At 44.1% G+C, this 27761-nt stretch overlaps 1 protein-coding gene across 3 annotated transcripts in view; it reads right to left on the reverse strand.

The window, feature by feature from the left end:
* Positions 1-4281: 4281 nt before the first annotated feature.
* The window catches only part of LOC119656968 (synaptic vesicle glycoprotein 2C-like), a 239876-nt gene continuing 216396 nt past the window's right edge, over positions 4282-27761 (reverse strand). For 2 of the 3 annotated variants that reach the window (XM_038063694.1, XM_038063693.1), the window contains exons 2-5: positions 13268-13783; positions 12783-13203; positions 12427-12665; positions 4282-4857 (exon numbers count right to left, since the gene is read on the reverse strand). In XM_038063694.1, coding sequence (XP_037919622.1) covers positions 4460-4857; positions 12427-12665; positions 12783-13203; positions 13268-13783 — 1574 coding nt within the window. In that variant the 3' untranslated portion in view covers positions 4282-4459. Of the gene's footprint in view, positions 4858-12426; positions 12666-12782; positions 13204-13267; positions 13784-13949; positions 13971-27761 lie in introns of those variants that run through there. The other variant, XM_038063695.1, reaches the window with a different exon arrangement.

Genomic DNA, 27761 nt, shown 5'->3' on the forward strand with positions numbered 1-27761 from the left:
CAAAGACTTTATATCAATTTTAATTGTTTTCTCGTTTATTGTATTTGGGAGGTTGGTTGAATACAGAACAAATACAGAAAGTGATAAGGAGTAAACTTGTAAAGATGCTTTGTCACCAGCGGATTGTAAATTTCGATAGATTAGAGTAGGAAGAACAAGTCCGTCAGGAAAGTTTTCGGCGAGAGATTATGTTGTAAAAATTGTATCTTTTCACATTGTGTGGTATTTTACTTTATTGGACTTATTTAGATGGCAAATACTTGGCAGATTCGGGGAGATATGGAAAAAATACAATTTTTGAGACTTACCAGAAATGAAAGCTATGAGGAAATGAATATATCCACACATATATCGCGTGCATCAGTTCTCAGAAATCTATTTTTCCGGGCATGAGATGATGCAGAGTCTAAACTCTGGGAAAGAATTGTGGTTTTGTGCTGTGGTAAAAAACTGATAACAAGCTTCACGTGCTTTTTTAATTCAAACATTTTATTCATATTTTTAATTAACAATAATATGGTTAAATTAATTGGAAAAAGACAATGTAGATAAAATTGTGAAGAAACAATGTAGATACGTCGGCGATGAAAAGCATCCGTCTTGACTAGGACGTGCGTGCACGTGTCCAGCTCCTTGGGAGCGCAGGCAGGTGCGGAAGTGTGACGGGTGGGAGGTGTGGGTTTCAGGCGGTGGAGGTTGTCTCTCAGCAGACGCAGCAATCCAGAGTCGAAGACCGGGTCACTTGGGAGTCTTGCGCTCTCCCCGTATAGCTCCGCAGGGCGGGCAGCAAACTCCTCTCGGCGGGTTGTTCGGAGGCCAAGTAGGACGAGAGGCAAGACTTGAGTCCAGGACGGATCGTCGCGGGCCATAATGGCGGAATTCAGCGTCTGGCGATAATGCTCTAGCATCCCACTGGATTGCGGGTGGTATGCAGTAGTCAAAGGGTAGTATAGGCCCCAGGGCAAAACGAGGATTGGTACCCACGATAGAGCATAAAACCTGAAAAAGGCCTGCTGAAACAACACTAACAGCTCTACTACCAAACCCTATCTCCACCTTCGCCTCTCCTCCCGCGCCTAAAAACGGGACAAATTGTACCAACTGGTCCTCTAGGTTGGGAGTTGGATAGGACTGACAGCCCTACATGGAAAACAACTTGTTACAAAGCCGCGACAGGAGCTTCGGACTGGACGGATTACACAACGACGAACCCGGCAACGATCAAGGAATAATGATTTGCGCATTTTCAAATGGAACGTACGCTCCCTGTACAGAGATGCAGCTACCCTGTCCCAATATAGGGCTGATGTAGCAGCGTAACAGGAGATGCGTTGGACAGGGACTGACTGGTTTCCTGGAGAAGAGTCACCACACCATTTATTATAGTAGCCATCCAGTAAACCATGTGCTCGGAGTAGGTTTCTTAGTCAGCCAAAAAATGAAACCTGCTCTTATCGGCTTTGAAAATATAAGTGAAAGGCTATGCACTCTGCCCTTGCCAGGCAAGTTTAGATATATAAGCCTCATTAACGTTCACGCCCTACAAAGGAGACTACAGAGTCGGAGAAGGATACCTTCTACGAGGCAGTAGAACGAACACTCGAAGTCTGTCCTAGATGTGATATTAAAATCATACTTGGGGATTTGAATAGCCATGTAGGGATGGAGCCCGTATTTAGGCGATACGTTGGCCCCCATAGCTTACACCAAAATACAAATGATATCGGACTGCGGATCATTCAATTAGCAGTGTCACACGAAATGGTTGTTGGAAGTACCTGGATTGCGCAGAAAGTGGTCCACAAACATACGGGGACCTCTCCAGACGGCACCACTTTCAACCAAATTGACCACGTGTTGTTTAACGCCGCCACCTCTCAGCCTTGATGAATGTAAGAACATATAGGATGGCCAATATAGACTGGGATTATTATCTCGTTGGCATGGTGCTCCGAGTTCGAATAACAAAACCACCCAGCATCCCCTCTGACAATCAGGTGAGACTTAACACTGAAGCCATCCACAACACAGCCCTCTGCAACACCTATAAGAGGGAAATGGGGATGAAGCATCAACAAATGATCTTCACAATCACCTGAAGAAGTTATCATAAATACGGCCGCAAACATACTTGGCCCCAGCCGCAAAAAGAGTTCTAACGGCTGATTTGACGATGAATATAAGCTAACAACGGAACGGAAGAATGCTGCATACCGAGTAATGCTGCATTCTTGAGAACGCGGGCAAGTGCGGAGACGTACCACGAACACCGTCGAGCGGAGAAGCGACTTCACAGACGGAAAAAGGAAGCATGGGAGAACAAACAGGTCTGTGAACTCGAAAAGAACAGGGAGCAACCGCACCAGGCGCGGAAGTTTTATCAACAAGTCAGCGGGATGAAGCCTTACACACCTCGATGTATGTTCATCCTGCCGAGACAAAGAGGGAAATCTGATTTTCGACTGAATGGGCATATTGGAGCGATGGGTTGAGCACTTTGATGAACTACTGAACAACCAGAACATTGGTGAGTTGGAGGTCCCAACCAACGACCAATGACACCAAGTGGTTGATCAACTTGTGCTCAAGGTATGGGACAGCGAATCAATGCCTGACGAGTGACAACGAGGCATTACCTGTCTCATACATATAAACAGTATCACGTCGCTGAGTATTATCTGCAAGATATTCTCCGCTATCTTGCTAGACCGGATAGCCTCATACGCCCAGAACATTATTGGCCCATACCAAGCAACAGATCAGATTTTCTCTGTGCGGCAAGCGATGGAAAAACTGTTGGAATATGGACATCAGTTGCACCATCTTTTCATCGACTTAAAGCCGCCTATGACAGCATAGCCAGGGTAAAATTGTACACGGCCTTGAGAGAATTCGGTATCCCGACGAAATTAATAAGACTGACTAGGCTGACACTGACCAATGTGCGAGGCCAGTTAAAAGCAGCAGGATCAGTCTCAAGACCATTCGACACCAACAACGGTGTACGCCAAGGGGTTGCCCTACCATGCGTCCTCTTTAACCTGGCCCTGGAGAAAGTAATCCGGGATGCTGAGGTAAATGCAAGAGGTACGATCCTCATTAAGTCCACCCAACTACTGGCTTATCCTGACGATATCGACATCATGGGAAGAACCACCCGAGACGTACAAACTGCCATTATCCAGATCGCGCAGGCGGCGCGAGATCTTAGGCTGCACATCAATGAAGGAAAGACAAAGTATATGGTGGCAACGTCAGCACCAAAAACCAAAGAAAGATGTAGTTTGTCCGGACTGGTCGAACGAAAACAATCAAGATAAGAGCCTACAACTTTGAGACCGTTGATAATTTCTCCTATCTAGGGTCGAAAATCACAACCGATAACAGCTACGATGATGAAATCCACGCATGGTTGTTGTCAGCCAACAGAGCCTATTTCAGCTTACAAAAACTGTTCCGCTCGAAACGTCTCGCCATAGGGTCAAAGCTCTTACTGTTCAAGACTATGATCTTGCCAGTTCTCGTGTATTCCTCGGAAACTTGGGTTCATAGCAAGATGAATTGCGAACTCTTGGCCGCGTTCGAGAGAAGAATCCTCCGAACAATTTTTGGCCCCCTACATGAGGATGGACGATTCCGTAGCCTAGATAGCGACGAAATATATGAGCGATACCATGACCGTCAGGTTGTGGATAAAATTCGGCTCAATAGGTTACGGTGAGCGGGTCACTTAATCCGTATGGATGAAGATGATCCCACCCGGAAAGTCTATGAGGACAATATATTTATGGTAGAACGAGAAGACGAGGCAGACCCTGCCTGAGATGGAGCGATGGCGTGGGTCAGGACGCCAGACAGCTTTTAGGGATATCGAATTGGTGGATCTCGGCGCAAAACCGGGATGTCTAGAGTTCCTTATTAAGGCAGGCCTAGACCGGATACCGGTTGTTGCGCCGCTGATGGTGATGTTTTTCCTATTTCGGTATTGATGAACCTTTCAAACCGGCTAATGAACAAAACAGAGGCTGCAGATTTTTCAGGCTGCACATTTTGAGCCCGAATTTTAAATAATTTTTGATCAGATTGTCCTTGACTGTATGAGCTGAATACATCTAGTTCTTGTGTTACCACCGAAGTTAAGCGTTTAAGCAGATTATGAGTTCATAGAGAGGGACCATTAGCGAATTTTAGTTTTGTTTTTTTGTGCCATTTTCGGGCTAATTGGCAGCGAGAACCGATTAACGATTCGTATTCCTATCTGTTAATTTTCAAGTAAATGCATTTTTTTTCAATAATTTTTATTTACAACTATGTCTAGAAAAGATTTGAAACAACGCTCAAACAGTAATACTATCTTTTTCTAGAACTTTAAGAATACATTCACATTACTACATTATCAACTTTGTTCAATTAAATATCTTTAATATCTATGTACAGTCCTTGCAGTGCTTTTATATCCTTAGAACCTAGTATCATAATTGTCTCTTATTTCTCCATTCTCCGCACTACTGTCTTTTGTTTTTTTCTTTTGCTTTTTGTCATTTGGCAAGAACATTGCGAGTATTGCTAGTATGACTACCAGACTTCCCAATCCATAGAACAGGATATTGCAATTTTCCTCTAGAATTAAGCCATAGATATTGCTGCCAACGACTACACCTAAACGACCAATCAACATAATAAGGCACATTGCCAGCGCACTGATTTCTGTGGGGAAGTAATCCACCGAAATCGTGCAGACAATACCGCCGCAGTTGCCAGTTCCGATGAAAATGATGAAGAGTACTGCGCAAAGGTAGAATCCTCTGGCCCAGTATAAGGCTATTCCAGCTATTCCACAGGCGAGGAGCCAGCCACCTGAAAACAAGAAGAAAAGTCAGTAAAAATGGTATTTCGCTTATTTGTTGAGTAGAAATATTGTTGAGTGAGAAGACTAAAGAGAAAGAGTTTTTGGTAGCTCTCACTGCTGCTCAATAGGGACTTTCTTATAGTTCTATTTACAGTGGCTCGTTACCCATAATATATTTTCGGTATATTTTATTGGTATGCTTATATTCCTGTTACTCAAATCTGGCTCCCTTGAGTTGGCCGACGAGTGGGTCATCAAGACAGGTAGAACAGTGGAGGAGAAGGGGCGAATGACTATGATATAAGTGGAAACTAATGAACGACGCCTTCAGCTTGCTCTTAGTCGCATCAAGGATGGAATTTTGCATGAAACTTTCCTGTCTCCAGGCCATTTGCATCAAAACGGCGCACCAAAGCGCTAATTGGGCTTCTCGGAGCGGCCACTGGTACCCATACCAGGCCATTTGAAGAAAGAGGACAAGAACGCGAGGGACCACTAGTAATCAGATACATATATGTAGGAATCGCTCATTGTGTTGACTGGCGTTAGAGTTGTCAAATTATCAGTACATACACATCAAATTCGCTGAAAATAGTCCTCTCTAGTAATCAATGAACGAGACTGTTCTGCGCTTGGGTCTTTCTGTGTTGCAATCTAGGAATAGCGCATCATCGGAGCTCGCTGGATTCCCAAGCAAAGAACTTGGTCGGCACACAGGCCTGGCACTCCTACGCACTATAACCGGATGGCGGAAGTGGCAGTGGACAGGTCACATATTAAGGAGGGGCTATAGTTGCATTGCGGGCTACGCATGAAGTGGAATTCACCCTCCCAGTATGACCGATGAGTGAGTCGAACCAAGAGCATTTGGTGCAGAATAGTAGAGGTGGAACAAAAGGGTGTAGGTAACGGCGAATGGTGCGCTCAGGAGTGCGCACAATGCAAGGAGATTATGAATGCTAGAAACCACGACCCTAAAACAATTACAATAACTTGGCGAAGGGCATATTCTGGAAGTTTAGTTTATTGACACTTCAGATGTCTGACTTAAAGCCATATAGCCAGGTGTTTCATGAGTAAGCCTGCTTAATCTGATCGGTGCATACAGTTTGGCGGAAAAGGTACCCTGGAAAGGACTTGCCTCTTGCCCCTTTGATGGTAATAACAATCCCGCAGGGAGTGGAAATGCAAAATCATCGGATTCCCACACGAGATGCCTCGCTCGAACGGGAAGGCGCCGCAGATTCAGGAAATCCAAGAATTTCCACGCTACGACATCGGCAACGCGAGATATTGGGGAAAATCGGCCGCTGGAGGCTCTGGCTGAAATCGAGGAAAATTGAAAATTTGTACGATACCCGGGTAGGAAAAATGGGCAAAAATGGAAAATCGTGGGATTCCCACGCGACATATCTCACTCGAACTGGGAGGTGCCCAAATTCAGGAAATCTAAGAATTTCCACGCTATGAGATCGGGAACGCGAGATATTGGGGTCTGGCTGGAATCGAGGAAAATTGAAAATTTCCACGATATCCGGCACGGAAATATGGGCAAAAGTGCAAAATCGTGGGATTCCCACGCGAGATACCGCGTTCGAACGGGGAGGTACCCCAGATTCAGGAAATCTAAGAATTTCCACGCTACGACATCGGGAACGCGAGATATTGTGGAGAATCGGTCGCAGGAGGCTCTGGCTGAAATCGAGGAAAATTGAAAATTTGTACGATACCCGGGTCGGAAAAATGGACAAAAATGCAAAATCGTGGGATTGCCAGGGAAGATACCTCGTCCGAACGGGGAGGCGCCCCAGATTCAGGATATCCAAGAATTTCCACGTTACGACATCGGGAACTCGAGATATTGGGGAAAATCAGCCGGTGGAGGCTCTGGCTGAAATCGGGGAAAATTGAAAATTTGTACGATACCCGGGTAGGAAAAATGGGCAAAAATGGAAAATCGTGGGATTCCCACGCGACATACCTCACTCGAACTGGGAGGTGCCCAAATTCAGGAAATCTAAGAATTTTCACACTACGACATCGGGAACGCGAGATATTGGGGAAAATCGGGCGCTTTGTTGCGTTCCGTTTTACTTACATTCATCGTCGACCCAGCCGTTCCGCCTGGTGCCAAGTATGTTTGTGGCCATAGTGGTTGTGAAGATCAGTTGTTGATGCTCCATGCCCAGGACCTCTGTCAGTTGCTGCTATTGGTGCATTTATTTGCCCTTTATTACTGCTATGAAGGACTCTGTTATGGATGGGTCCAGCGTTCATCAGCGGGGATTCAAGCTGGTATTGGTATTTGAGCTAGGAGCACTATGCCAACGAGATAGTGATGCGTGTCTACATTGGTCGCCCTGTATATTTTCTGACATTCGTTAAAGACGAGAGGTGGGGGTGTTCGATTAGCATGTAGTCAATTTGGTTTAAAGTGGCCATGTCCGGAGAGGGCCACGTTTGCTTGTGGGCCGCTTTTTGCGCAAACCATGTTTTCCCAACAACCGTTTCGTGCGGTACTGCTAGTTGGATAGTCCACAAGTCCGTTGTCATTGGTAGTTTTGTGAAAGATATCTGATCTAACGTATCGCCTATAAACGGGCTTTCTTGTTAAGATATTTTCCTGACGCAAAAGGGACGCTGGTGCGCTTTAATATGGTAGGGAATGAAGTTGGAATTAGAATAGGTCAAATCAAAACAAAGGTTATTAAGCAAAAGGATACCACCCAGATAGAATATAGTATTACTATTGATGAATACTATTTTGAAAAGTTATCTCCATTCAAAAAGCAAACGGAAATCCAGCGGAGCATCTGCAATATGATCCGGTGATGTGTGGACCATAACTAAGGCAACAATAAAAATACTGAATGCTTTTCAGAAGGATGTCTTACGTAGAATGTCTGGAGTAATTTGCGTGGGATATAAGCAACGCAAAGTTTAATAATTCGTTACATGGTGAGCCAGAAATCTCGGCTATGTTGCTACTGTAAAGACTCCGTTGGACTGATTAGCTACAACGTAAGAACAATGCGAGAATACTCAAAAGTATTCAAGGCAAAAATTAACGGAAGGTGGCCAATCGGAAACTGAAGAAGAGCAGGAAGGATCGATCAGGAGTAAAAAGAAAACATCCAACACGAAAGCTTTAAGGGGCTCAGTTCGTAGATGGACGCGAACCCTTCGGAGAGCGCCTATATAATCGTGATGATATGATTCAACGGCCGCTCAGCTTCAAAGATCACCTTAAGCCCTATCTTCTGTTAAAAACTATAGGTAAAAGAAATTGGTGAAAAACCAAATACCGTATTTCGGGAACCAACTGCCTTCTTCTTCAGTGTTTCCTCTTCCGGGATTATTTTTCCAGTAAGAAGGGCAATGGCAGTTTGCAGAGAAGTTTGAAGACAATAAATTGCCGGGACTGGACGGGAGTGGAGTCCAGACCGAACATATTCGCTGAGTTGTTGGAGCCTGCATGCCTGATGCAAGAATAGAAGCAGTAGAATCTGATACTGCTGTCTGCTGCTGGTAAACCTCTGGGTGAGCCATACTTTTACAGATCCTTGTGCCTTTTTGACACTATGGTTGTTGAGAGCCAAGGAGGTCTTTCAGATTGATAGTATGGTTCCTGTAAAGCCAGGCCAAATATTGCAGGCATCAAGTTGGTAACTGACTTGGCCAAAAATGCAATTCACGGAAAGGATAGCAGAAGCAAATACCGCATGGTGATGCCTCGGAGCGTGGGAAATGCATTTAATTCGACTAACTGGATGCTAATATCTAAATCGCCGGTAACGATTGGGTATTTCTAGCTATCTCGCTGCCATTATCGATTGCTATTTAGAAGAACGAAGGCTTTGGTTTGACACCAATGACAAACCTCAGAGGTATGTTTTCTTGTAGGTGTCCCACAAGAATCCGTATTGGGACCACTACTGTGCGACATTATGTACAACAATGTACTTAATCTTCTGATTCCGGAGCAGGAGGCAGGTTAAGGTGTTGGGTTACGTCCACGACGACAGCACTGATTGTGGTCACAAAATAGCTAGACGATGTTGGATTACGCTCTTGTGAAGCAATTAGCGCTGCGAAGGTTTGTTTAGAGAGTTTTGGGTTGACACTTGCAAAGGATAAAACTGAAGCCGTTTTTATTATCAAACCTCGTAAAAAAATCATGGCTGCATTAAAATTGGAGTCACGAGGAATGAAAACGGAAAGAAACTCCGTTGTAAGCAACGCCTGGAGTTTGGTTGCGGCAAAGCACCCACGGCAAGGATGAGGCTAAATGTAACACTAAGGCTGCTTATATCCAGGGTGGTGATCGCAATCTTGCTTTATGCAGCCTTAGTTTTGCAAAGCGGTTTGTTAGCTTTATTTAACAGCTCTTAGGATGTGCTTTGTGCTCAGGACTGTTTCAGATAAGGCATTCTGGTAATGCTGCCGAATGACAAGCATAAAATGGATCACCATAATGAAGGTGGGATATCCTAGCAGCAATTTTTGGTTCACCAACAGTATTAATCTCCTCTTCCGTGATGTACCACTTGGGATCTTGGCTAAGGAGCTCTAGGTCTTTGTATATATCAAGACAGTCTAGCTCTTTACTCGTCACTGATATCTTATCCCCATTAATGGGGAGAACGTTAGTAGAAAGTTACAAAAATATGTCCATTTACAGCTTTGCTTCTGAATTAGAAAGTTGGAATCGTGAGAATTTCAACATCAACAAGTTGAGGTGGCTCGGTGTCATGATGGGTCCTTATTGTTTTACGGGAGTAACCCCAAAAAAAGCAGGGCATTAATGCGTCTAAAACAACTAGAAAAACGACTCGAGAAAGATGTTGAATTAAAGAAAGGTTATCACCAGGCGATGTAAGAGTACGTCGACCTTGGTCACATGAGGCGAGCGACACCTTTTGTTGGAGAAGACAGAGACGTGTACTACCTTCCGCATCATCCTGTAATTAAGATGGAAAGCACGACCACCAAGATATGGCCAGTTTACGATACTTCTGCAAAAACTTCGAGTGGTTCCAGCTTAAATGACCTTCTACATACCGGCCCCAAATTGCAAGAGGACCTAGTGCAAATACTGCTAAGATGGAGGAAATTTCGATACGCAATTACATGCGATATCGAGCAAATAAGTAAAGGATGAGGGACAGAGGTTCCCCATTGCAGCGGAAAGATTGCGGACAGATTTTTACGTGGGTAATCTCTTGAGCGGAGCTGGCAGTTTTACCTTACGTAAATGGACGACTAATGATCCCTAGTTAGCGGGATTCCGATAGAATACAAAGACGTTGGACTTCGAGAGATAGTACAAGACGCACTGATCGCCGCTCTGGGGCTTCTTTGGAACCGACGACTTCCAGTTCAAGACCATGGCATATGATTCATCCCTAAAATTGACGAAACGGCAACTTCTGTCGAATATTGCAGCCATATACGACCCATTGCAGTGGTTAGCTCCAATGACCGTCGGCGCGAAGATCCTAATGCAAAAGATATGGGAATCTGGAATCGGGTGGGATGACACCCCAGCGGAGGAGCTTCTGAACCAATGGAGGCGCTTGGAAGCTGAACGATGTTGGAGTCTATTCGGATCCCGCGATGGGTTCAGTACTCAAAAGACCAACGAAGTGAACTACATGGATACTCAGATGCATCCGAGGCTGCGTATGCCGCGGTCATCTATCTTAAGACAGTGGGCATATGTGGGGGCGTAAATGATACCCTGTTGTGTGCTAAAAGTCGAGTGAAGCCGCTGAAAGCAAAGACAACTCTGCCACGATTGGAGCTGAACGCAGCTCTTCTATTAACCGAATTGATGAAAATGGTGTCAACGACGATACAATTGGAGATATCAAAAATACAATGCTGGTGTGACTCGACGATAGTCTTCGCATGGCTAAAAAAGGATGCAGCGAGCCTGGAAAATTATGTCAGTGATCGGGTAATTGCATGGTTGCCTTGCTTGTGTGAGATACGCCAAAGGCCACGGCCAGCAACTAATGGGCGATGCCGTCAGAATCACCCCAAGTCCACCGTCTTTACATTGTAGGGTGGATTATGCATGCCCATTCAAAACAAGAAGGATATGTCTGCGTGTTTTTTTGCATGGTAACGAAGACCGTGCATCTCGGATTGGTCAGTGATTTGTTAACCGAAGCATTTCTGGCAGCATTCAAACGATTTACGGCAAGAAGAGGGTTATGCTCGGAAATATACAGTGATCACGGCAGTAACTTTGTGGGAGCCAAGAATCAGATGGATGGGGAAATGCAGCAGGCGATAACTTCGGCAACAAAAAAGGTTGCAGTCATTTCCGTGAAAGATGGTGTGACTTGGCGGTTCGTTCCGGTAACAACCCCACATTTTGGAGGATTGTGGGCAGCTGCAGTAAAATCAGCAAAGCGGCAGCTTAAGTGTGTATTTGATGAGGCGAAAATAGTCTCGATGTTCAAAGAATTTTCGACGGGACACTTTTTGGTGCAACGACTGTTGAAGGCCCTACCGGAAGTAGACAAATCACGTCGGGACCTCTACGAGCGGTGGCAACAGCTAAAGGCATTTCACTAAACGTTCTGAACTAGGTGGTCTCAGGAATATCTACACCATCTTTAATCCAACAACATCAAACCGCACTGATCAATATCAAACTGCACTGGTCAAACACGAAGAAGAATAAGGATAGGAGAATACAACTTTGAGACCGTTGACAATTTCTCCTATCTAGGGTCGAAAATCGCAACCGATAACAGCTACGATGATGAAATCCGCGCACGGTTGTTGTCAGCTAACAGAGCCTATTTCAGCTTACAAAAACTGTTCCGCTCGGAACGTCTCACCATAGGGTCAAAGCTCTTACTGTACAAGACTATGATCTTGCCAGTCCTCATGTATTCCTCGGCAACTTGGTTTCTTAGTAAGAAAAGTTGCGAACTCTTGGCCGCGTTCGAGAGAAGAATCCTCCAAAGAATTTTTGGCCCCCTACGTGAGGATGGACGATTCCGTAGCCTACAAAACGATGAAACCTATGAGCGATACCATGACGTCCGGTTGTGGATAAAATCCGGCTCAATAGGGTCCGGTGGGCGGGTCACTTAATCCGTATGGATGAAGATGATCCCACCCGGAAAGTCTATAAGGGCAATATCTTTGGTAGAAAAGGAAGACGAGGCAGACCTTCCCTAAGATGGAGCGATGGCGTAGGCCAAGACGCCACACAGCTTTTAGGGATATCGAATTGGTGGACCTCGGGGCAAAACCGGGATGTCTGAAGTTTCTTATTAAGGCAGGCCTAGACCGGATATCGGTTGTTGCGCCGTTGATGATGATGAATCATAACGGGCGAAAACGTAAGTGGGTAGGTCACAAAAAGGGTGACGATTTCATTGTTAGTTCCACTATGAAATTAAAACGTGTCGAGGGGTCAACCAGTGCTTCACTATGATATGATATAATATCGGAGGTATACTTATACCGTTGTTTGTTAGGCACAATACGTAACCATAAAAGGATTCGGTATATTTTATTGCCCTTCAAAGGAGGCTATCTTGAATTTCGCTTACCTAAAATCATTCGCTTCCCGATAGTTTTGATTAACAGCCCGATCACGATGTAGGACGCAGTGTAGACCAATCCCATGACTGTTAGGACTTCATATGTAAAAACGTTTACGAGGCTATTACATTCTGTTGTATTCGTGGTGGTATTTGATGCATCACCGTGTTGTTCCATTTGTGTAACATCGTAGACTGTAACGTCTTCATCTATGTGTTTAACCATCCATGCTAGGATGTTCGGGAACCTACAAAATAATAATTGTCTTATCTTTAGGCTTTACGAGATTATTTGTGGACTTTACATGTTATAACCATGCCCCTTATCTACACTGATAAAATTTCCAAAAACGGTATTTACTCACCACATATAGAGTCCATGTGATACCAGGTAGATTCCAAACATTTGGAACAACAAGTTCAACGAGACGAGAATTCTCGACCTCTCAAACATCCGACCCGTATGCTTCACAATTTGCTTCATTCGTCCAATGAATCCTTCCTTGGAAGAGTGCGCACTGTTGTCAATTTTGGCAAGCACGTGAACTGGGAATTCCTCCTTCGGTAGTCCTTTGTTGATTCGGAAAAGGAGTCGAAGTACTTCCAGGGCCTCTTCCGATTTACCAACGGTCAATAAGTACTTTGGGCTCTCGGGCAAGAATGGTAGAATAATCAGACCAATAATACTGGGGATGGTTGCCAAAATCCCATATAATCGCCATGATGAGAATTCGCCGCCGTAGATTTCTCCACCTATTGAAAGAGGTAGAATACCGATGGCAAGAGCTTTTCGGGGAAAAAGGAAATTGTTTAGTAAAAAGTAGTCAAACTGTAATAAATACCTAATTACCAGGAGTAAATGTGAACCCTAAGGTGACGAAGGCCGACAGCAACGTCACTGCCTTTGTTCGTGTTTTTATACTATGGAACTCTCCCAAATAACTAAAAACTGAGCCTTGTGTTCCAGCTATGAATATGCCAACTATCAGTCGAAAGGCGATCAGCATCCCAACGGAGTTAGAGAAAGCTGAGATTATTGACGCGATTAACCCTCCTATTGTTGCTATTTTTATCACTTTCAGTCGACCTATCGTATCGGAAAGATAACCCCACGGATAAGAGCCGATGACTATTCCAGCATAGGCAGCTGATGATAGGATGCCTTGCTCCTGCGTTGTAAATCCTAGATCACATCTTGCCACTATCGCGTAGAATCCAACCACACCAGTTTCAACGATGACAGATAGAAGGCAGATTCCGGTAATAAGGAGTAAGGCCGACTGGAATTTGCCGTTTCCGACTAGAGCCATTGCCTCGTCGAAGGAGTAGATAGCTGAGGTGTCCTTTCCATATTTAGGTAGTTGGGCTGAAATTTGGAAATTAAACCAGATTAGTCAATTGTGGTTTAAATGAGATACAAATGCATGAATTGTTTGAAGCTAGATTTATGTTGGAAAGGGCTTTATCGCTAACAGTCATTGGTAGATCTATGTCAACATTTCTTCAACTGCGTTACAATAACTTCTTGTTACCCATCAAAACGACTGTCTTAGTAGAGGAAGGTGCTTATCTGAATGCAACTCTATTCGATCGAAGTAAGATTTGGACTAAACATTTCCAAATTAAAGGCCTATTTTTTAATGTAATCTTCCGGAGATAAAAAGTTACAATTATCATTTTATAGTGAGTAATCAAGACTATTTTTTACGCTGTTTGTTGAGTAGCACTAAAGATTATCTAGCGGTGCGTTGAGTAAGAAGGCACGAGACCACCTAAACTTCAAGTGAGATGCACCGCAGAGTGAGTAAAAGCCAATTTAGATTCGCACTTTCAAGTTTCAGTCATAAATCTAATCTAAGTCCAAGACTGCGTTCCAAAGAAATGTCTGCATTGAGTATGGTAAGTGGTAAGTTTAAGACGGACCTCGCGGTGGTATGCCAAAGTCGATTTGATGTTCGCAGAGTCATAGAGGGCCGAGATTGAAAACTATGAGGTAAAGCCAAGGCCGGGGTGGGGGATGGTGGTACGCGCCATTTTTGTCGATCCTTGGCAATATGCCTCCGTGGCAAGCTTGCACTTTTTCTTTACTGTTAGACACCTCGAAGTTTCAGGGCGACAAACTAGCCGACCATCCGAGTACATGTATTCCTTTCCAAGTCCAGAGTGATTTGCTCAAGGTCCATGACTCGGTAAAAGCCAAGACTGATGTCATCAGCTTAGCTGATATGTCGCACAAAAGATGTCATAACCCACTGATGTCCTCCGTGTTTTCAGAACAACGCAGCATGAAGAACTTCACCGATAATGAGAAGGAAAAAATATTGATAACAAAATACAAGACTGGCGGACTCCGCTTTGCGCTACAAATTATTCGAACAATTTACTTCAATGCAGGATGTGATATTTTGGGGTTTCATGTGTTGCCCAAATAGCAGCTTTTACTTTCTTTGGAATACCCCTCTGGAGTACAGCATTCCATATTGCTCCACAACAACCCAAAGAGTTTTAATGTGGTCTATACAGAAGGAATCATAACAGAAGCCAACCTGGCGTCTATCGATTAAGTTTTTGAGATGTCCTTTTATGGGCTCCAGGATGATTGTAGCTTACATGTTATTTTCGCGGCAACAGGGACCACACAAATACCCCTCCAGTATTGCACTAAAAATAGATGTCCTTCCTTGGAATTTTGACGATCATTCCCTTCTTCCATTCCCTGGGAGGGATCTCAGATTCCCAGGTTTAACAAATGAGTGGAATAGTGTATACAACTCTGCATAAACTGCAGGTATGGGCTCTAGGACTTCAGATGGGAGACCATCAACGGCAGCGGCTTTACTTCTTTTAGACACGCTGAAGCAGCATGGCTATATCGTCTACTAGATCTTGATTTTATTAAAACCCAATATCTTGGGATACTTTACTGCTTTTCATAGATTTACAGCGAAATGTTTTTTGGTTCCTTTTAGGAATACAAAACATTTAGCATGGGGTGTGATACTGAAAAATTTAGTGCAGACTTGACTATAAATAACAAATTTGAAATAGGCCAAACCCATGCTTTTCGTTTTAATTTGATGCACTTTAAGACACCATAGATTGCCCGCATAATAGTGGGAGGGTCGTGTACTCGAAAACTAAATGGTTTGGAGTTAAAGAAGTTAATTTGTGGGATAGAGTCAGTGAGCCTAGCTGGTAGAAGCTGATAGCAGAAACCTCCAACTTCATTGGCTGATCGAGTTTCTTAAGGTCCAAATTGCGGCATTGTAATGAATGCATAACCTTCCCATCGAAGGTTTGCCTAAGCATGTGGAGTGTGAAAGGGCATGCTTTCAGAAAATAGTTGGAAAGTACGGTTATTCTCTAGGGAACAATGTATTTATGGTCACAATGTCATTGCCATTGGCATCTTTCCAAAGAGATGTCGTTTTTAGGTAAACTTGTACGTAGGCTAAGCGCCTATGAGGATATTTACTGTATAGGGTGACGATCTTTTTAGGCAGTAACTTATTGAGGTTTTTGGGAAGAATTCTACGGGGAATATCTGTTTTTAAATGGCCTTGGTGAAGGGCTCCTTTTTGTAATTAATGTCCTGAAGATTAACGCCCGGGATGAAGACGAATTTACGAACCACACGATCTATTATTTCTTGGTGTTTGGTGTTTTCAGGTGGTTGTATTTTGGATAATTTGGATTTGACAGGCTATCCATGAAATGCAGGGTGCTGTTAGGGGAAATGAAGGCTACGATTATTGCCCAGCAGCGAAACATCTGTATGGATGTCAAAAAACGGCATAAAGTAGATGGAGGAACTCCAAAAACTTATTACGCACTAGCGAAACTCTTGGAAGACCGCTTAAGAGGAGCTGAGGAAAATAAAAGAAACATTGCCAGCGGTACCCATAACTGCACAAATCGCGATGTCCTCCGGTCGTCAGAGAGGGAACAAACACGATTAAAGGAGGTGAAGGGAAAGCATTGTAGATCAGCCACCAAGGACGCAGCCAGAAGAATCCCGGGAGATGGTAACCAAACGAACCAAGAGGAAAAAACACGAAAATTTAAAATCAGTTGCTTAAGTTAAATAGCGAGGGCAATGACCTCCTCAGTAGCAAAGTCAATGCCAATTACGATGGCAACATCAGCGCCAACGAAAAAGAGATCAAAGGCCATTCTCATTAAGCCAAATGAAGAAATCTCGATTGTCTCGCGAACACGGAACAAATGGAAGAATCGATAGAAATGGAGTTATATCTGACAACTCCAGGAGACAAAAATGTTCCACTGTCCTTCAGAAGGCGACGAGCCGGCTTCTTCATAGTGGGAAAATAAAGATCGGGTGGATCATTTGCAGAAAAAGGCGGATGGCAGTTCCAATCTGTGCTGGTCTTACGGGGATGGAAAAAAGAGCAGGGCAGAAGCACTTAGTGTTACAAACTGGGCGTATTCGGGCATAAACACAAGACTTCCGATTTGGAAAAATGCTGTGTTCTTTGCAAGAGCCGTTGTTTGCAGAAAAAGATGTGGTTCGTGTTCTCTTCAAAGAAAATTTGCAAAAGTGGAAAGCTAACCACCATGATCACACTAATGGGGCAGTTGGTGCAAGAATGAAGAGCTGACTTGTTGCGCCTCAGCGAGTAGTACCAATTTAAGAGTTTAACTTCGTGGTATGCTCGAGGAGATAGTTTAATTTTGTGGAAGCGACTTTTTTCAGCGCTCTCACTGTCATTATGTCCGCTTTTCAGAATAGAAAGGCACCGATGTCTCCATTATTTTGACAGCAGACCTGCCAGGAAGACCTTGTATGATCCTAAGATTGTCATCGAGATTTAATAGACCTTCATTCCAACACTCTATTAGTGCCTTATTGCAGCGATTTACTGGATACGAGATTTGTATTGTCTTCTCTAAAGTTTCAACTTTCGCCTCTAGTTAATGAATCGGGAACCCCTTGCAATTCGGGCCTTCCACTGGTCAAGCTCGATCTTCTTTGCATCAATAAAAACCTGAACGTAATGTGCAACTTAACTCCATCTGGCAAAGCTCCCCAGCATCCCTCAGACAACCTTGTCTGATCGGGCAGCCAATTTGCCATCAGGTAAGTATCCGTTGAGGTTCTTCACGGCCAACCACCTCTCCAAAATCTTTGCTTTTGTGGCTGTAGATGGCATAATCGACCAGACGCGACTTTTCTGGAATGTCGAGTCTTGGTAGTCTATCATAAGAAGTGCTCCAGAAGTTCGGTCCTAGCATAGATCTATATGCTACTTCCGTCGTGACCTCCATCCTCCTCTGGCTCTCTAACATTTTATAGAGCAGGGAGTGGTCTCTTCAGATAATCCCTCAATGTCCGCAAAAGATAGTTTGGCACGTGAATAAGTTTTCTAATGTGCCTAGTATACTTGCCCATCTTACCGAATTGAAGGCATTACTGACATCAAACGTTACTACTCGTCGAGATGGGTGGCTATGTGCCTCAGCCCGATGAACTGCATCACGACCTCCATAACAGCATCCCCCGCGGATTTCGCTGTTCTCTGTCCTCCAGCGCGACTCTGCCTGTTCCAAGAGCTTGTGTAAATCTGCCTATGTTCACCTTCGCGACGTTCCATATGTTGGGGAGCGGCGGGTTGGTGCACGCAACAAATAGCGTCAACCAGTTCGAACGCGGTGTACTGGTGGTCACTTGCGGAGAAATATTCTATAATTTGCCACCCGTCCACCGACGTTGCTAGAGATTCTGATGCAAACGTTAAAAAAGTTAAAAAGTTTTAAACTACGGGTCCGGTCCCTCCTGCCAATTCAAGAATCCGTTTCTTCCTTGAGTCTGGGTGATGCATGTCCCATTCAAGGGCTCTAGCTTTAAAGTCACCTCCCATCAGTGTTCGCCCGTCCGTGCCCGAAACGACATCCTCCCGAGCATCGAACAGGTGGTGGAAGTCCGGCATTGTCTCATTTTGTGTTATCCATAAACAGGGAATCCAGACAAAGCCATACCCTTAGCCTTGGGCAAGAACACAAAGTCGAGCGCCGTCCCGAACACAGATGGCGGCGGTACCCGATAACTCGCTGCTGCTCGCTGATTATCATTAGATCAGCTTTTACCTCCAAGCGAACAGCGCTAGCAACTCGTGAGGGGTTGCACTCTGTTGCATATTAATTTGTGGGAAGCGGATACTGAACACTGTTGCAAACTCGTAGTGTGTGCAATGCTTTCACCAAACTTGCCACGATCCTTGCATAGAACGAAATTGTCGCTTTCGTTCTGGTGACGTACCTGACGGCATCCGCAGCAGGCTGTCCTTCTGTCGGGTCATTTGCAAGTTGCAAACGCAGTGTTATCCGCATTTCTACCCTACATACTAGTCTCCAATTTTGATTTTCCCGCTGTTAATTAGTGTTTCTTCGCATATTGCTCGGAGACTTCCACCTCAACGAGCTTTTAACCTCGAGCATTCACAGAAGTGATAGCTATCCGGGCATTTGTTACCTCTGGACATTCATGCTTTATGGTCTCCTCACTTTCGGCCTTTTTTGTGAGTTAGTCAAGACCCCGGATTTCTAGAGAGCACAAAGCCTCTAGACTGAAAACGGGAGCCTTCCCCGCATTAGCCCCTCGGTTGGTTCGCAGAACGTACTCTTACTAGTCATCTTCGGGCCTTATTCAACGAGGACCTCGTCGTCGTTCGTTTTCCGCTGCCTCATTGTCTTCAGGTTTCATCTTGTAGCGTGTTACACTGACAACCTTCGCAAATGTCTTGCCTTCCGTCGGCTTAATGAGCAGAGCCGAAGATCTAGCCCTTTTTTGTTTCCTTGTCTTTTCTGTTACTAGTTTTCTATTTGTAGGTTCCTTGTCTTCAGGCAGACGGGTCTCAGGGGGCGTAGGGCGCTCTTCATTTTTGTCCTATTGTGCCATCTTTTTTGGTCCCTGGAAACTATTTGGATAAAATCTCCTTAGGGTATGTCTACCCCTTTCTGCTTTTTCCCCAGTTCACTTTGCAGTCGGCTATTTGCGATTCGTTTGGCATCCATAGTGTTCTCAGCGGTAAGTGCTGCCGTTTCTTCTTATCGCTCCGTCTTCCGCTGCCATGCAAGTTCACCTGTAGAAGGAGATGCGGTCTAGTAGTTCCTCGAGTTCAACCAGCCTTTTTTTGACGCCTTCACTGGTGAGCCTTCTCCTCTTCGGCTGTAGAAGGACGGTTGACTGCACTTCCACTCGCTTCAAGCCCAAATCCACCTGCTCAGGTCTAGCGATTTTGACCGGTTTTTTTCGGAACAGGGACCCTGCAGGGTATTGGAGCAGCCATCCTCGCACTGACGCCCGCGTTACTTTGTAAAGCTTCCTCTGTTTCAGTGTTCGCTGCCTCTTTTGCTGGATGCTGCGATGAGCGAGATGTTTTCATGCTGCACCTAAATGTAGTTAGCCCTTCCTCCATTCCAGAAATTTTGTCGACTTTGTTTAGAGTTTTGTTCTCAATTGGAATTTCACCAGTGCATCGCGTGCAAGGGAGCAAGCCCTAGTAGCCAGGGGCAGGTGTACCCTCGGAGACTAAGCCCCCACCTCATTTCCCTGAGGCCTGACCTATGCTTAACTTATCCTTGAACTCACGTATCCACCAGCGCTCGCTCGGGGCAACGCGAGTTTTTAATACCGGTTCAATGGACACTACACGACCAGGGTCCCGAAGGTGCTGACCTGCTCTCGTACCTCGGGGACGTCACTCTCCGTATTGTATGCGACCCGTTAAAGATCGCTGACGACCCTTGAGGGAGTGCTAGTAATAGGAGGACGTGACTCATGGAGCGAGACGATTAAAGGCAAAGCAAGTTTTTTTGGCCGGGAATGGCTTCCAGAATCTTGATAATGACTGCCAATCTCTTCCTCTGTTTCTCTATTCTCATGCGTAAGATCAAATTTTCTTAGCCCATGATCTTCAAGTTGGCACTAAAGTGTAAGACTGTTTTCCTGCAAGTGTGTGTAAAAAACCCAGACTTCTGACTTACCTTGGGGGTAGGAGAACACTCTTCAACGATTTTCATTTCTCCAGAGTCTGCTATTACCACGGAACTATAAATTTCGGAATTTTCCGGGATGACTACAAAACCTAAGGGTTACTGACTGTTGCACTGTGTACAACTTAGTAATATTGATTTTATTACGCTTTTTTATTACGAAAATACAGCAAGAAAGATTGCTGGTAGTCTTCCTCTCTTGTTAGCCGAGCAGATAAATTATAAGATACATTTTCTTCGAAAATCAGCTAAGAAGTTATACCACTTGTTTTTGCCTATTTACAATAGCAAAACAAGGCAAAAATGCTGAAACGGGAAATGAGCGAGTACATGGCACAGAACAACGCATTTGCTGTAATGATCGATCATCAATCCTAAGTGACTCTGGTCTTCTCATAGAGTCAACATGTTGCACGGACATATAGAGCCTACCATTAGCAAATATGTATCGTGGGGCCCCGCATCAAAATGTAAAATGCCCCAAGAACGCTAAATGACAAATAGCCAAGAACTTATTTGAGAACATGATGGAAAATCAGGCATAACCAGTCCCAGCTCTTTTGTCCGATAATGTCAATAATATGTGCTGTTGCGCTATTTTGTAAGGAACAACGTGTCGGAAAAAATCGATAAGTTGCGCGTTGTGCTTATGAGTCGTAAGACACCGGTAAGGCTTAAAACCAATAATAAATCATTTTTCCGTCTATTCTGGACTGGAAGCAGATCCTACTTTGCAGTCATAGAATCGGGGAATACTCGCAACAGTTGAAACTATAAAACGCACTGGGATAGTGTGGCGTACCACAAGGGTCCGAGCTGGATCCGGTGTTGTTCGCTAATATTCTTTCTGGTGGTTTCAGCCAACATTCAGAAGATATTATTATTTTTCTTAAGAAAATTCAACAAGATATCTCGATGTATGGTTGGTGCTGAGGACCGGCTGCAATGGGTGTGCTGGGTCCACAAAAAAACCTGGAGAGGAGGCACGAGGAAGAGGTAAGTCGGAGAAACAAACGGCAAACGACCAAACGCAGATGATCGACTGGGACATGAATTTGCAGTTAAAGTCAGATTGTATGCAATCGAAGATATTCGCAATGCAATCTTGATGCAATAGTAGCGTATGGTTGGGAAACGCTACAGAACTCCACTAAGCTAACGAGTTGTGCAGTGCGAAAAATAACTGGTTGTCAAGAATCTGTTCTTAATCTTCGGATGTTATCAAATGAGATGAAATGGAATATAGAGTCATCTGGGCAGAGTTAGTAGAATTAATTACGAACTAGTCAAGTGGTTACTACTTAAAAATAAGCACGGACCTATCACAGCTCTGAGTTCTACATATGTCTCAGTGGGGCAACCCAGGGGCTCAGAAATGAGATGAGATGCATGATCAAGATCGGAATGCCATTGAATTTTTTTGAAAACAAGAATTACCCATGTTTGAGACCAAACCAACCAAAGTGAGGTACGGATAGCTGGAGGTCAGAAATTCTGGTCTCTCCGTCATTCCTGGCTCTCCCAACGTGTATAATGCAAAATCCCATCATTGTTTCTGCCACTCGGCTTAAAATTTTTCGCATTCCGCAAACCAAACTTTTTGATTATGTTAGGTCTTTTTATCTCAACTGCATCTCCATAAAATAATCTTTTTATGATTAGAAAGAAACCTCTTAATATAATAGGTTATAGCATTCACGCGAAAGACAGACTGACGGTAGTAAATTAACTGAACACAAGAAATGCATAACTTTCTAGACATATCTAAGTCATTCATGGGTTGGAAAACCAAATGGCAAGTCAAGATTCCCACAGCTATCCCGGCCGTAGAAGAGTTCTTGCGAATTTTTACTACAAGCGGAAAGCGCAAGATACAATTGTCATTAGGCTTCCTGCTTGCAACCTCCACTGTCTAGCCCTTAGTGCGGTTGGTCCGGAGGTGGAATTCCAAGAAAGTCTGCTTGAGGAACAATAACTCCGGTTTTTGTGGCTCATTCATATTTCGTTGAGCATTTGTTGCAAAAAATGTTAGTACTCAGATAAGAGTTCGTACGCCGTTAAGAGGTAATAATTACTTTTATGATTGTTAGATAAAACGTTTTAGGTGCGTGTGGCTGTTTTATGGGAGGCAAGATGGGTCTTTTGGCTGACTCTAACGAGGACAAACTTTATGTTGGCTTTTTTTTGGTACACAAATCTTATCGACAGTTGTGTTTCCGGATAATTTACCTACGTGAAACGTACTACATTAAAGACTAGTCCGAAGATCGATTTGAAAAGGTGGAAAGAGTTGCTATAGTTTGAACATATAGGCGTGAAAAATTAAGGTGTCTTAATGGGAAGTGAAAACCATGATACTGCTAAAAAGCCACGGTTTTTGGCTTAAATCCAATTAATTCATTTTAGATTAATTATGTACTCATGGGTACTCCATACTTGTCGTAAACTGTACTATTTGTGGGAGAATTGCCTGTGATCATAAATTCTGGTTCCGCAAAGAGGTTTAGGTTAATTTTCAAATGTGATTGAAACTCTCCATACCAATATAAAGCAGCTTCAAAATCCCCACCTTTTGTTAGTTTTGGTAACAGTTCCAATGGTCCAAACAGATAGAGAGAAGGACTTTGGTGGATTTTTGCTGAAGAGGTTCATCTTTACCTCCAATGAAAGTGCTGAAAATCTTCTTCTTCTTCTTTTTCTTCAGCCTTTGTCCCGTTCATAAGCAGGGTCATCTCGTCGGGATCGGTTCCGCCATTTGGCTCTATCGAATGCCTGAGCTGGGTGCAATCTCGAGGCTTTTAAATCCCCATTCAGCGTATCAAGCAACCGTTGTATAGGCCTGCTTTCTGGTCGTTTACCATCGACTTCAATGTTCAGACCAATTTTGGCAAGTGAATTCTCGTTAGCACGAATTGCGTGATCATACCATTGAAGACTCCTCTCTTGAAACTTTACCACGATCGGTGCAGCCCCATAATGATTGCGGATATCCTCATTTCGAATGTGATCAAAAGGTGTTATGCCACTAATCCAACGCAACATCTTCGTCTCCATTACCGCAAGACGGCGTTCATTGTCTTTTATAGTTGGCCAACACTCAGAACCATAGAGAGCGACAGGACGGACAACATTGCGGTAAATTTTAGATTTAAGACATTCGTTGATACGTCGATCACGTGAGGCAATTTCGTAACGCAGTTCTCCATTGACTGATAGCGTTGATCTGAGGTATTTAAATCGCTCAGTTCTGGGCAGATTACTGCCGCTGACAGTGATTGTGCCTGTTTCATGGGGATCGGTCGTCAAAAATTCAGTTTTGTTTAGATTCAATCTGAGACCGTGTTGCATGAGGCGATCATTCCATTTTTGGACAAGTTACTCGAGATCATAAAGCAGTGTGTAGGGCGCTGGACGTTGGATATCCAGTGTGACGGGGTCCCTAACAAGACCGAGGGGGAGTGGTGAGAGGGCGTTCTCTTGATGAACACCAACAGAGACACGAAGCGGTTTTGATACACCAATACTACCACCATACTTCGTACTTTACTTTTTGGATCGTGGTAAAGCAATTGAACCCAGCGCACGAGTTCTTCTGGCACTAAGTGTTGTCGTAAAGCATACCAGATGAGTGCTGAAAATAAGAAAGGATAAACATTCAACCTCCAACCGGATGGAAGCACAGCTTTATGCTAAATACACGCGTGATATTTATACGATGCGAAAACTATCTAACATCTTTATCGGCTTTGGGTAGCGGCATCTGGGTAGAAAAACGCAATCACAATATGAGCTTAAAGGACTTTTCCCTGGCGATTTGATAATTCAATCACAGCAAACACGAAACTCTTGTAAGGGGATCCATTATAAATACCTACGTCAGAAAGGAACTTCCAGAGAGGTCGATTTCATTGGTTCCCAAATAAAAAATTCTGTCAGGTACCAATAAAGGGCCATACGTCTGAGTTACCGACCAGCTTTCCGAGTGGACCTTTAGGTTAGAAATTCTGAAGTTAAGTTAGGGTAGGGGGTGGTACTGTGGGAAGCATTTCCCTTCGTTAAGTCATCGTATTTTGATAAGTAGATACTGATGTTGCCAATTTTTGCAAGGTATCCTTTTTGTTCTATGAAATTAAGTCCAAGGTTGGTTTTGGATTCAAGATGAGAATCATGTGGGTTCATCTGAAACAGCATAAAGCACCCAATTTTGTGAAGGTTTCTCTATTCTAAGCGCGCGGCAGAATTCCGCACGGGCCAATCCTTTCTGTCAATTCTATAATTTGAGTTTTAACAATACACTGCTTCAACATATGATGGTGCAGGGGAGGGGGACGTTACTTCATTAACAATAAACAAGTCGGGAAACCGGAAGCTGTATGCTTCAAGCATGAAAGGCTTCGTGTATTTCTTTTCTAAAGACATTTGAGTGTGAATTTGTCCCATTAGTACGTACCATGTAATTTATGCATATATTATGTCAGAATATCCAGTTTCTGAAAATGGGTCCGTTAAAGAGGTGATCAGTTTCGACCCCCTCCCTCCCCCTTTCAACAAATGTCAAAATTAAGACCGGCTTCGGAAAGTACCCCACACGACTATATTTGGTGCATGTTTGGGGACCCCCCCTTAATTCTGCGTAAAAGGATGTAACTTGAAGAACGCTATCATTGATACCAATATACTTGGGCCCAGCCGCAAGAAAAGTTGGAACGTCTGGTTTGACGATGAGTGTAAGTTAGTTACGGAGAGGAAGAATGCCGCATACCGTGTAATGTTGCATTCTCAAAGAACACGGGCGCGCGCAGAGACTTATCACGAACTCCGTCGAGCGGAGAAGCGACTTCACAGACGGAAAAAGGAAGCCTGCGAGAATCAACAAGTCTGTGAACTAGAAAAGTACAGGGACCAACCGCACCAGGCGCGCAAGTTTTACCAACAAGTCAGCAGGATGAAGCCTTATATATAATACATCGATGCTCATCCTGCCGTGACAAAGAGAGAAATCTGATTTCTGACAGAATGGGCATATTGAAGCGATGGGTTGAGTACTTTGATGAACTATTGAATAACCAGAACTTCGGCGAGTCAACTGAAGACGACGGGCAAATACTTCCACCACCAAGTATAGGAGAAACAGTCCGTATCATCGGTATTCATCGGCTTAAAAATCATAAGTCGCCAGAAGCCGATGGAATTACAACCGAATTAGTTAAATATGGGGGCGATCAGTTACACCAAGTGGTTCATCAACTTGTGCTCAAGTGATGGTTGTGGATAAAATCTGGCTCAACAGGTTGCCGAGGGCGGGACACTTTCCGTATGGATGAGGATGATCCAGCCCAGAAAGTCTATAAGAGCAATATTTATGGTAGAAAAAGAAGAGGCAGACCCTGCCTAAATGGAGTGATGGCATAGGTCAGGACGCCAGGCAACTTTTAGGGATATCGAATTGGTAGACCTCGGCGCAAAACGGGGGTGTCTTGAGTTCCTTATTTAGGCAGGTCTAGACCGGATATCGGTGAATGTTGGCAGCTCATATATCTTTAAAGGTGAAGGCCTATGGTCTACAGTGAATCTGACACATGTCAACGCCGCGTTAGTGGGAGTCGCTTGGCATAATAATGAACATTATAATCATAATTACCATTAGAGGATCTCTATGGAGATCAAGGCGAAAACGAGCTGCAAAGGGTCACCAGATTTACCCAATAGGTGACAGTAAGCCGCGGTATCCTGTATGCTACTAAGATCTGCTTCCCACTACACAATGCAACTATTGTTGTGGACAACAAAATCGTGAAGCTGTCAGCTCCATGTAATCGCGTAAAAAGATGTACTATAGGCTCGGAACCCATCAGCAATGATCGAGGGGAGGTATATAGCCAATGCACGGCTAATTGAGGGTACCAAAATAAACATGTGGGCTAGGGCTTACAGAGCAGTAATTTTGCTTCCTTGAGAGTCTGAGTAGCCTCCAGGCGACAATAATACCCTAGGTTAGGATGAAATTCCCAACTAAGGCTTGAAAGTGGCAGTAGAGATATTGACGAAAGGACGACTTATTCGCCAGCACCTTCGAGGCATGTCTAACAGAAGATATATTCCCTATTCAGTAGAAAAAGAAAAGCAGTGAGAGCTGTTTCCAAAGTCCAATAATTTAACTAGAGGTTCAGCATCATATTTAATTCGGATAAATTTTTCTTTTCTGAGATACGAGAGGAATTTCGGTTTGGGGCGGATATGGTCCAGAGTGTTGTCAAGCTGGGTTACCACAAGGCTCAGCACTCAGTTGTGAAGAATGATGCAAAATTAAGTGTTCATGTCTCCTGCCCAAGAAGGGCCATGATTGTTGGCTTTGGGAAGGATCTGACCGTGATTGGTACAGCAAAGTAGGCGAGTACATCGATATATACCGAAAGGAGGTATGAAGCTTTGCTTGGAAAGGATTAGATCTGATCTTGACTGAAGAGAAAAGGCAGGTGGTTTTGATTACGAATTTAAGGGAGAAATTGACTGAGAAACTTCCTTAGAAAGATAGAGTAAGCTTGTCAAAAGCTAGGTGGGTGTTGTCGGGTCTCAGGGTCCCAATCACGAACTGGTGAGTGACTACGGTTTACCAACTGATGGGTCAGTAGATTTGCACCGCGTTAGGACTGGAACTAGTGTTGGCGTAAATATGCCCTGAAGAATGCAGGTTGGAGTAGCATAATCGCTGGTAATGAAGATGGGATCTGTTCTCGAACAGTCAGTGAACGCTTAATATTATTCCTAACATTAGAAGATTTTTCGAGCGAAGACGAATATTATCCAGTTTTTCAGAGTTTAGGGTCGTTACACATAAACAGCATCTGCAACGGTTTGGATTGGATGATTTCTCGATTTGTTTTGAAGTCAGGCGTATACCAGAAGATCAAGAACATGCAATTTGTCTACTGCACGAGAACTGGGGTCGGAAGGAAAAAGCTGAACAAGATGCTGAGGACTAATGTGAGCCCAGGGAGTGCAATTGGGGGAATGCTGTTTTGAAAGAACATTGGCTTCTAGTTGCTTCCGTAATTGTAAAGACACAAAACGACCCGATGACGGACCCAAAGCTGAAGAAGCTGGAGATACGAGAGATCAAAGACTAACTTATTACTTGGAGCAATACCGATTATTCAGTTGGGGTTGGGGTTTTAGTGGGTGAGGTCCCTACTTGTAAATGTAATAGTTGTGCGCTTCCTTACAGACGCAGGAAGGTTGAAAGAGGAATAATGGATATTGGGGTGACAATTCGTGAGGAGTAGATGCAACCACTGGCTGGTTGCTCCGGGCATGCATCGATCTAGGACCTG

The sequence above is a fragment of the Hermetia illucens genome, chromosome 5 (genome assembly GCF_905115235.1).
Source record: "Hermetia illucens chromosome 5, iHerIll2.2.curated.20191125, whole genome shotgun sequence".
Classification (NCBI taxonomy): Eukaryota; Metazoa; Arthropoda; class Insecta; order Diptera; family Stratiomyidae; genus Hermetia; species Hermetia illucens.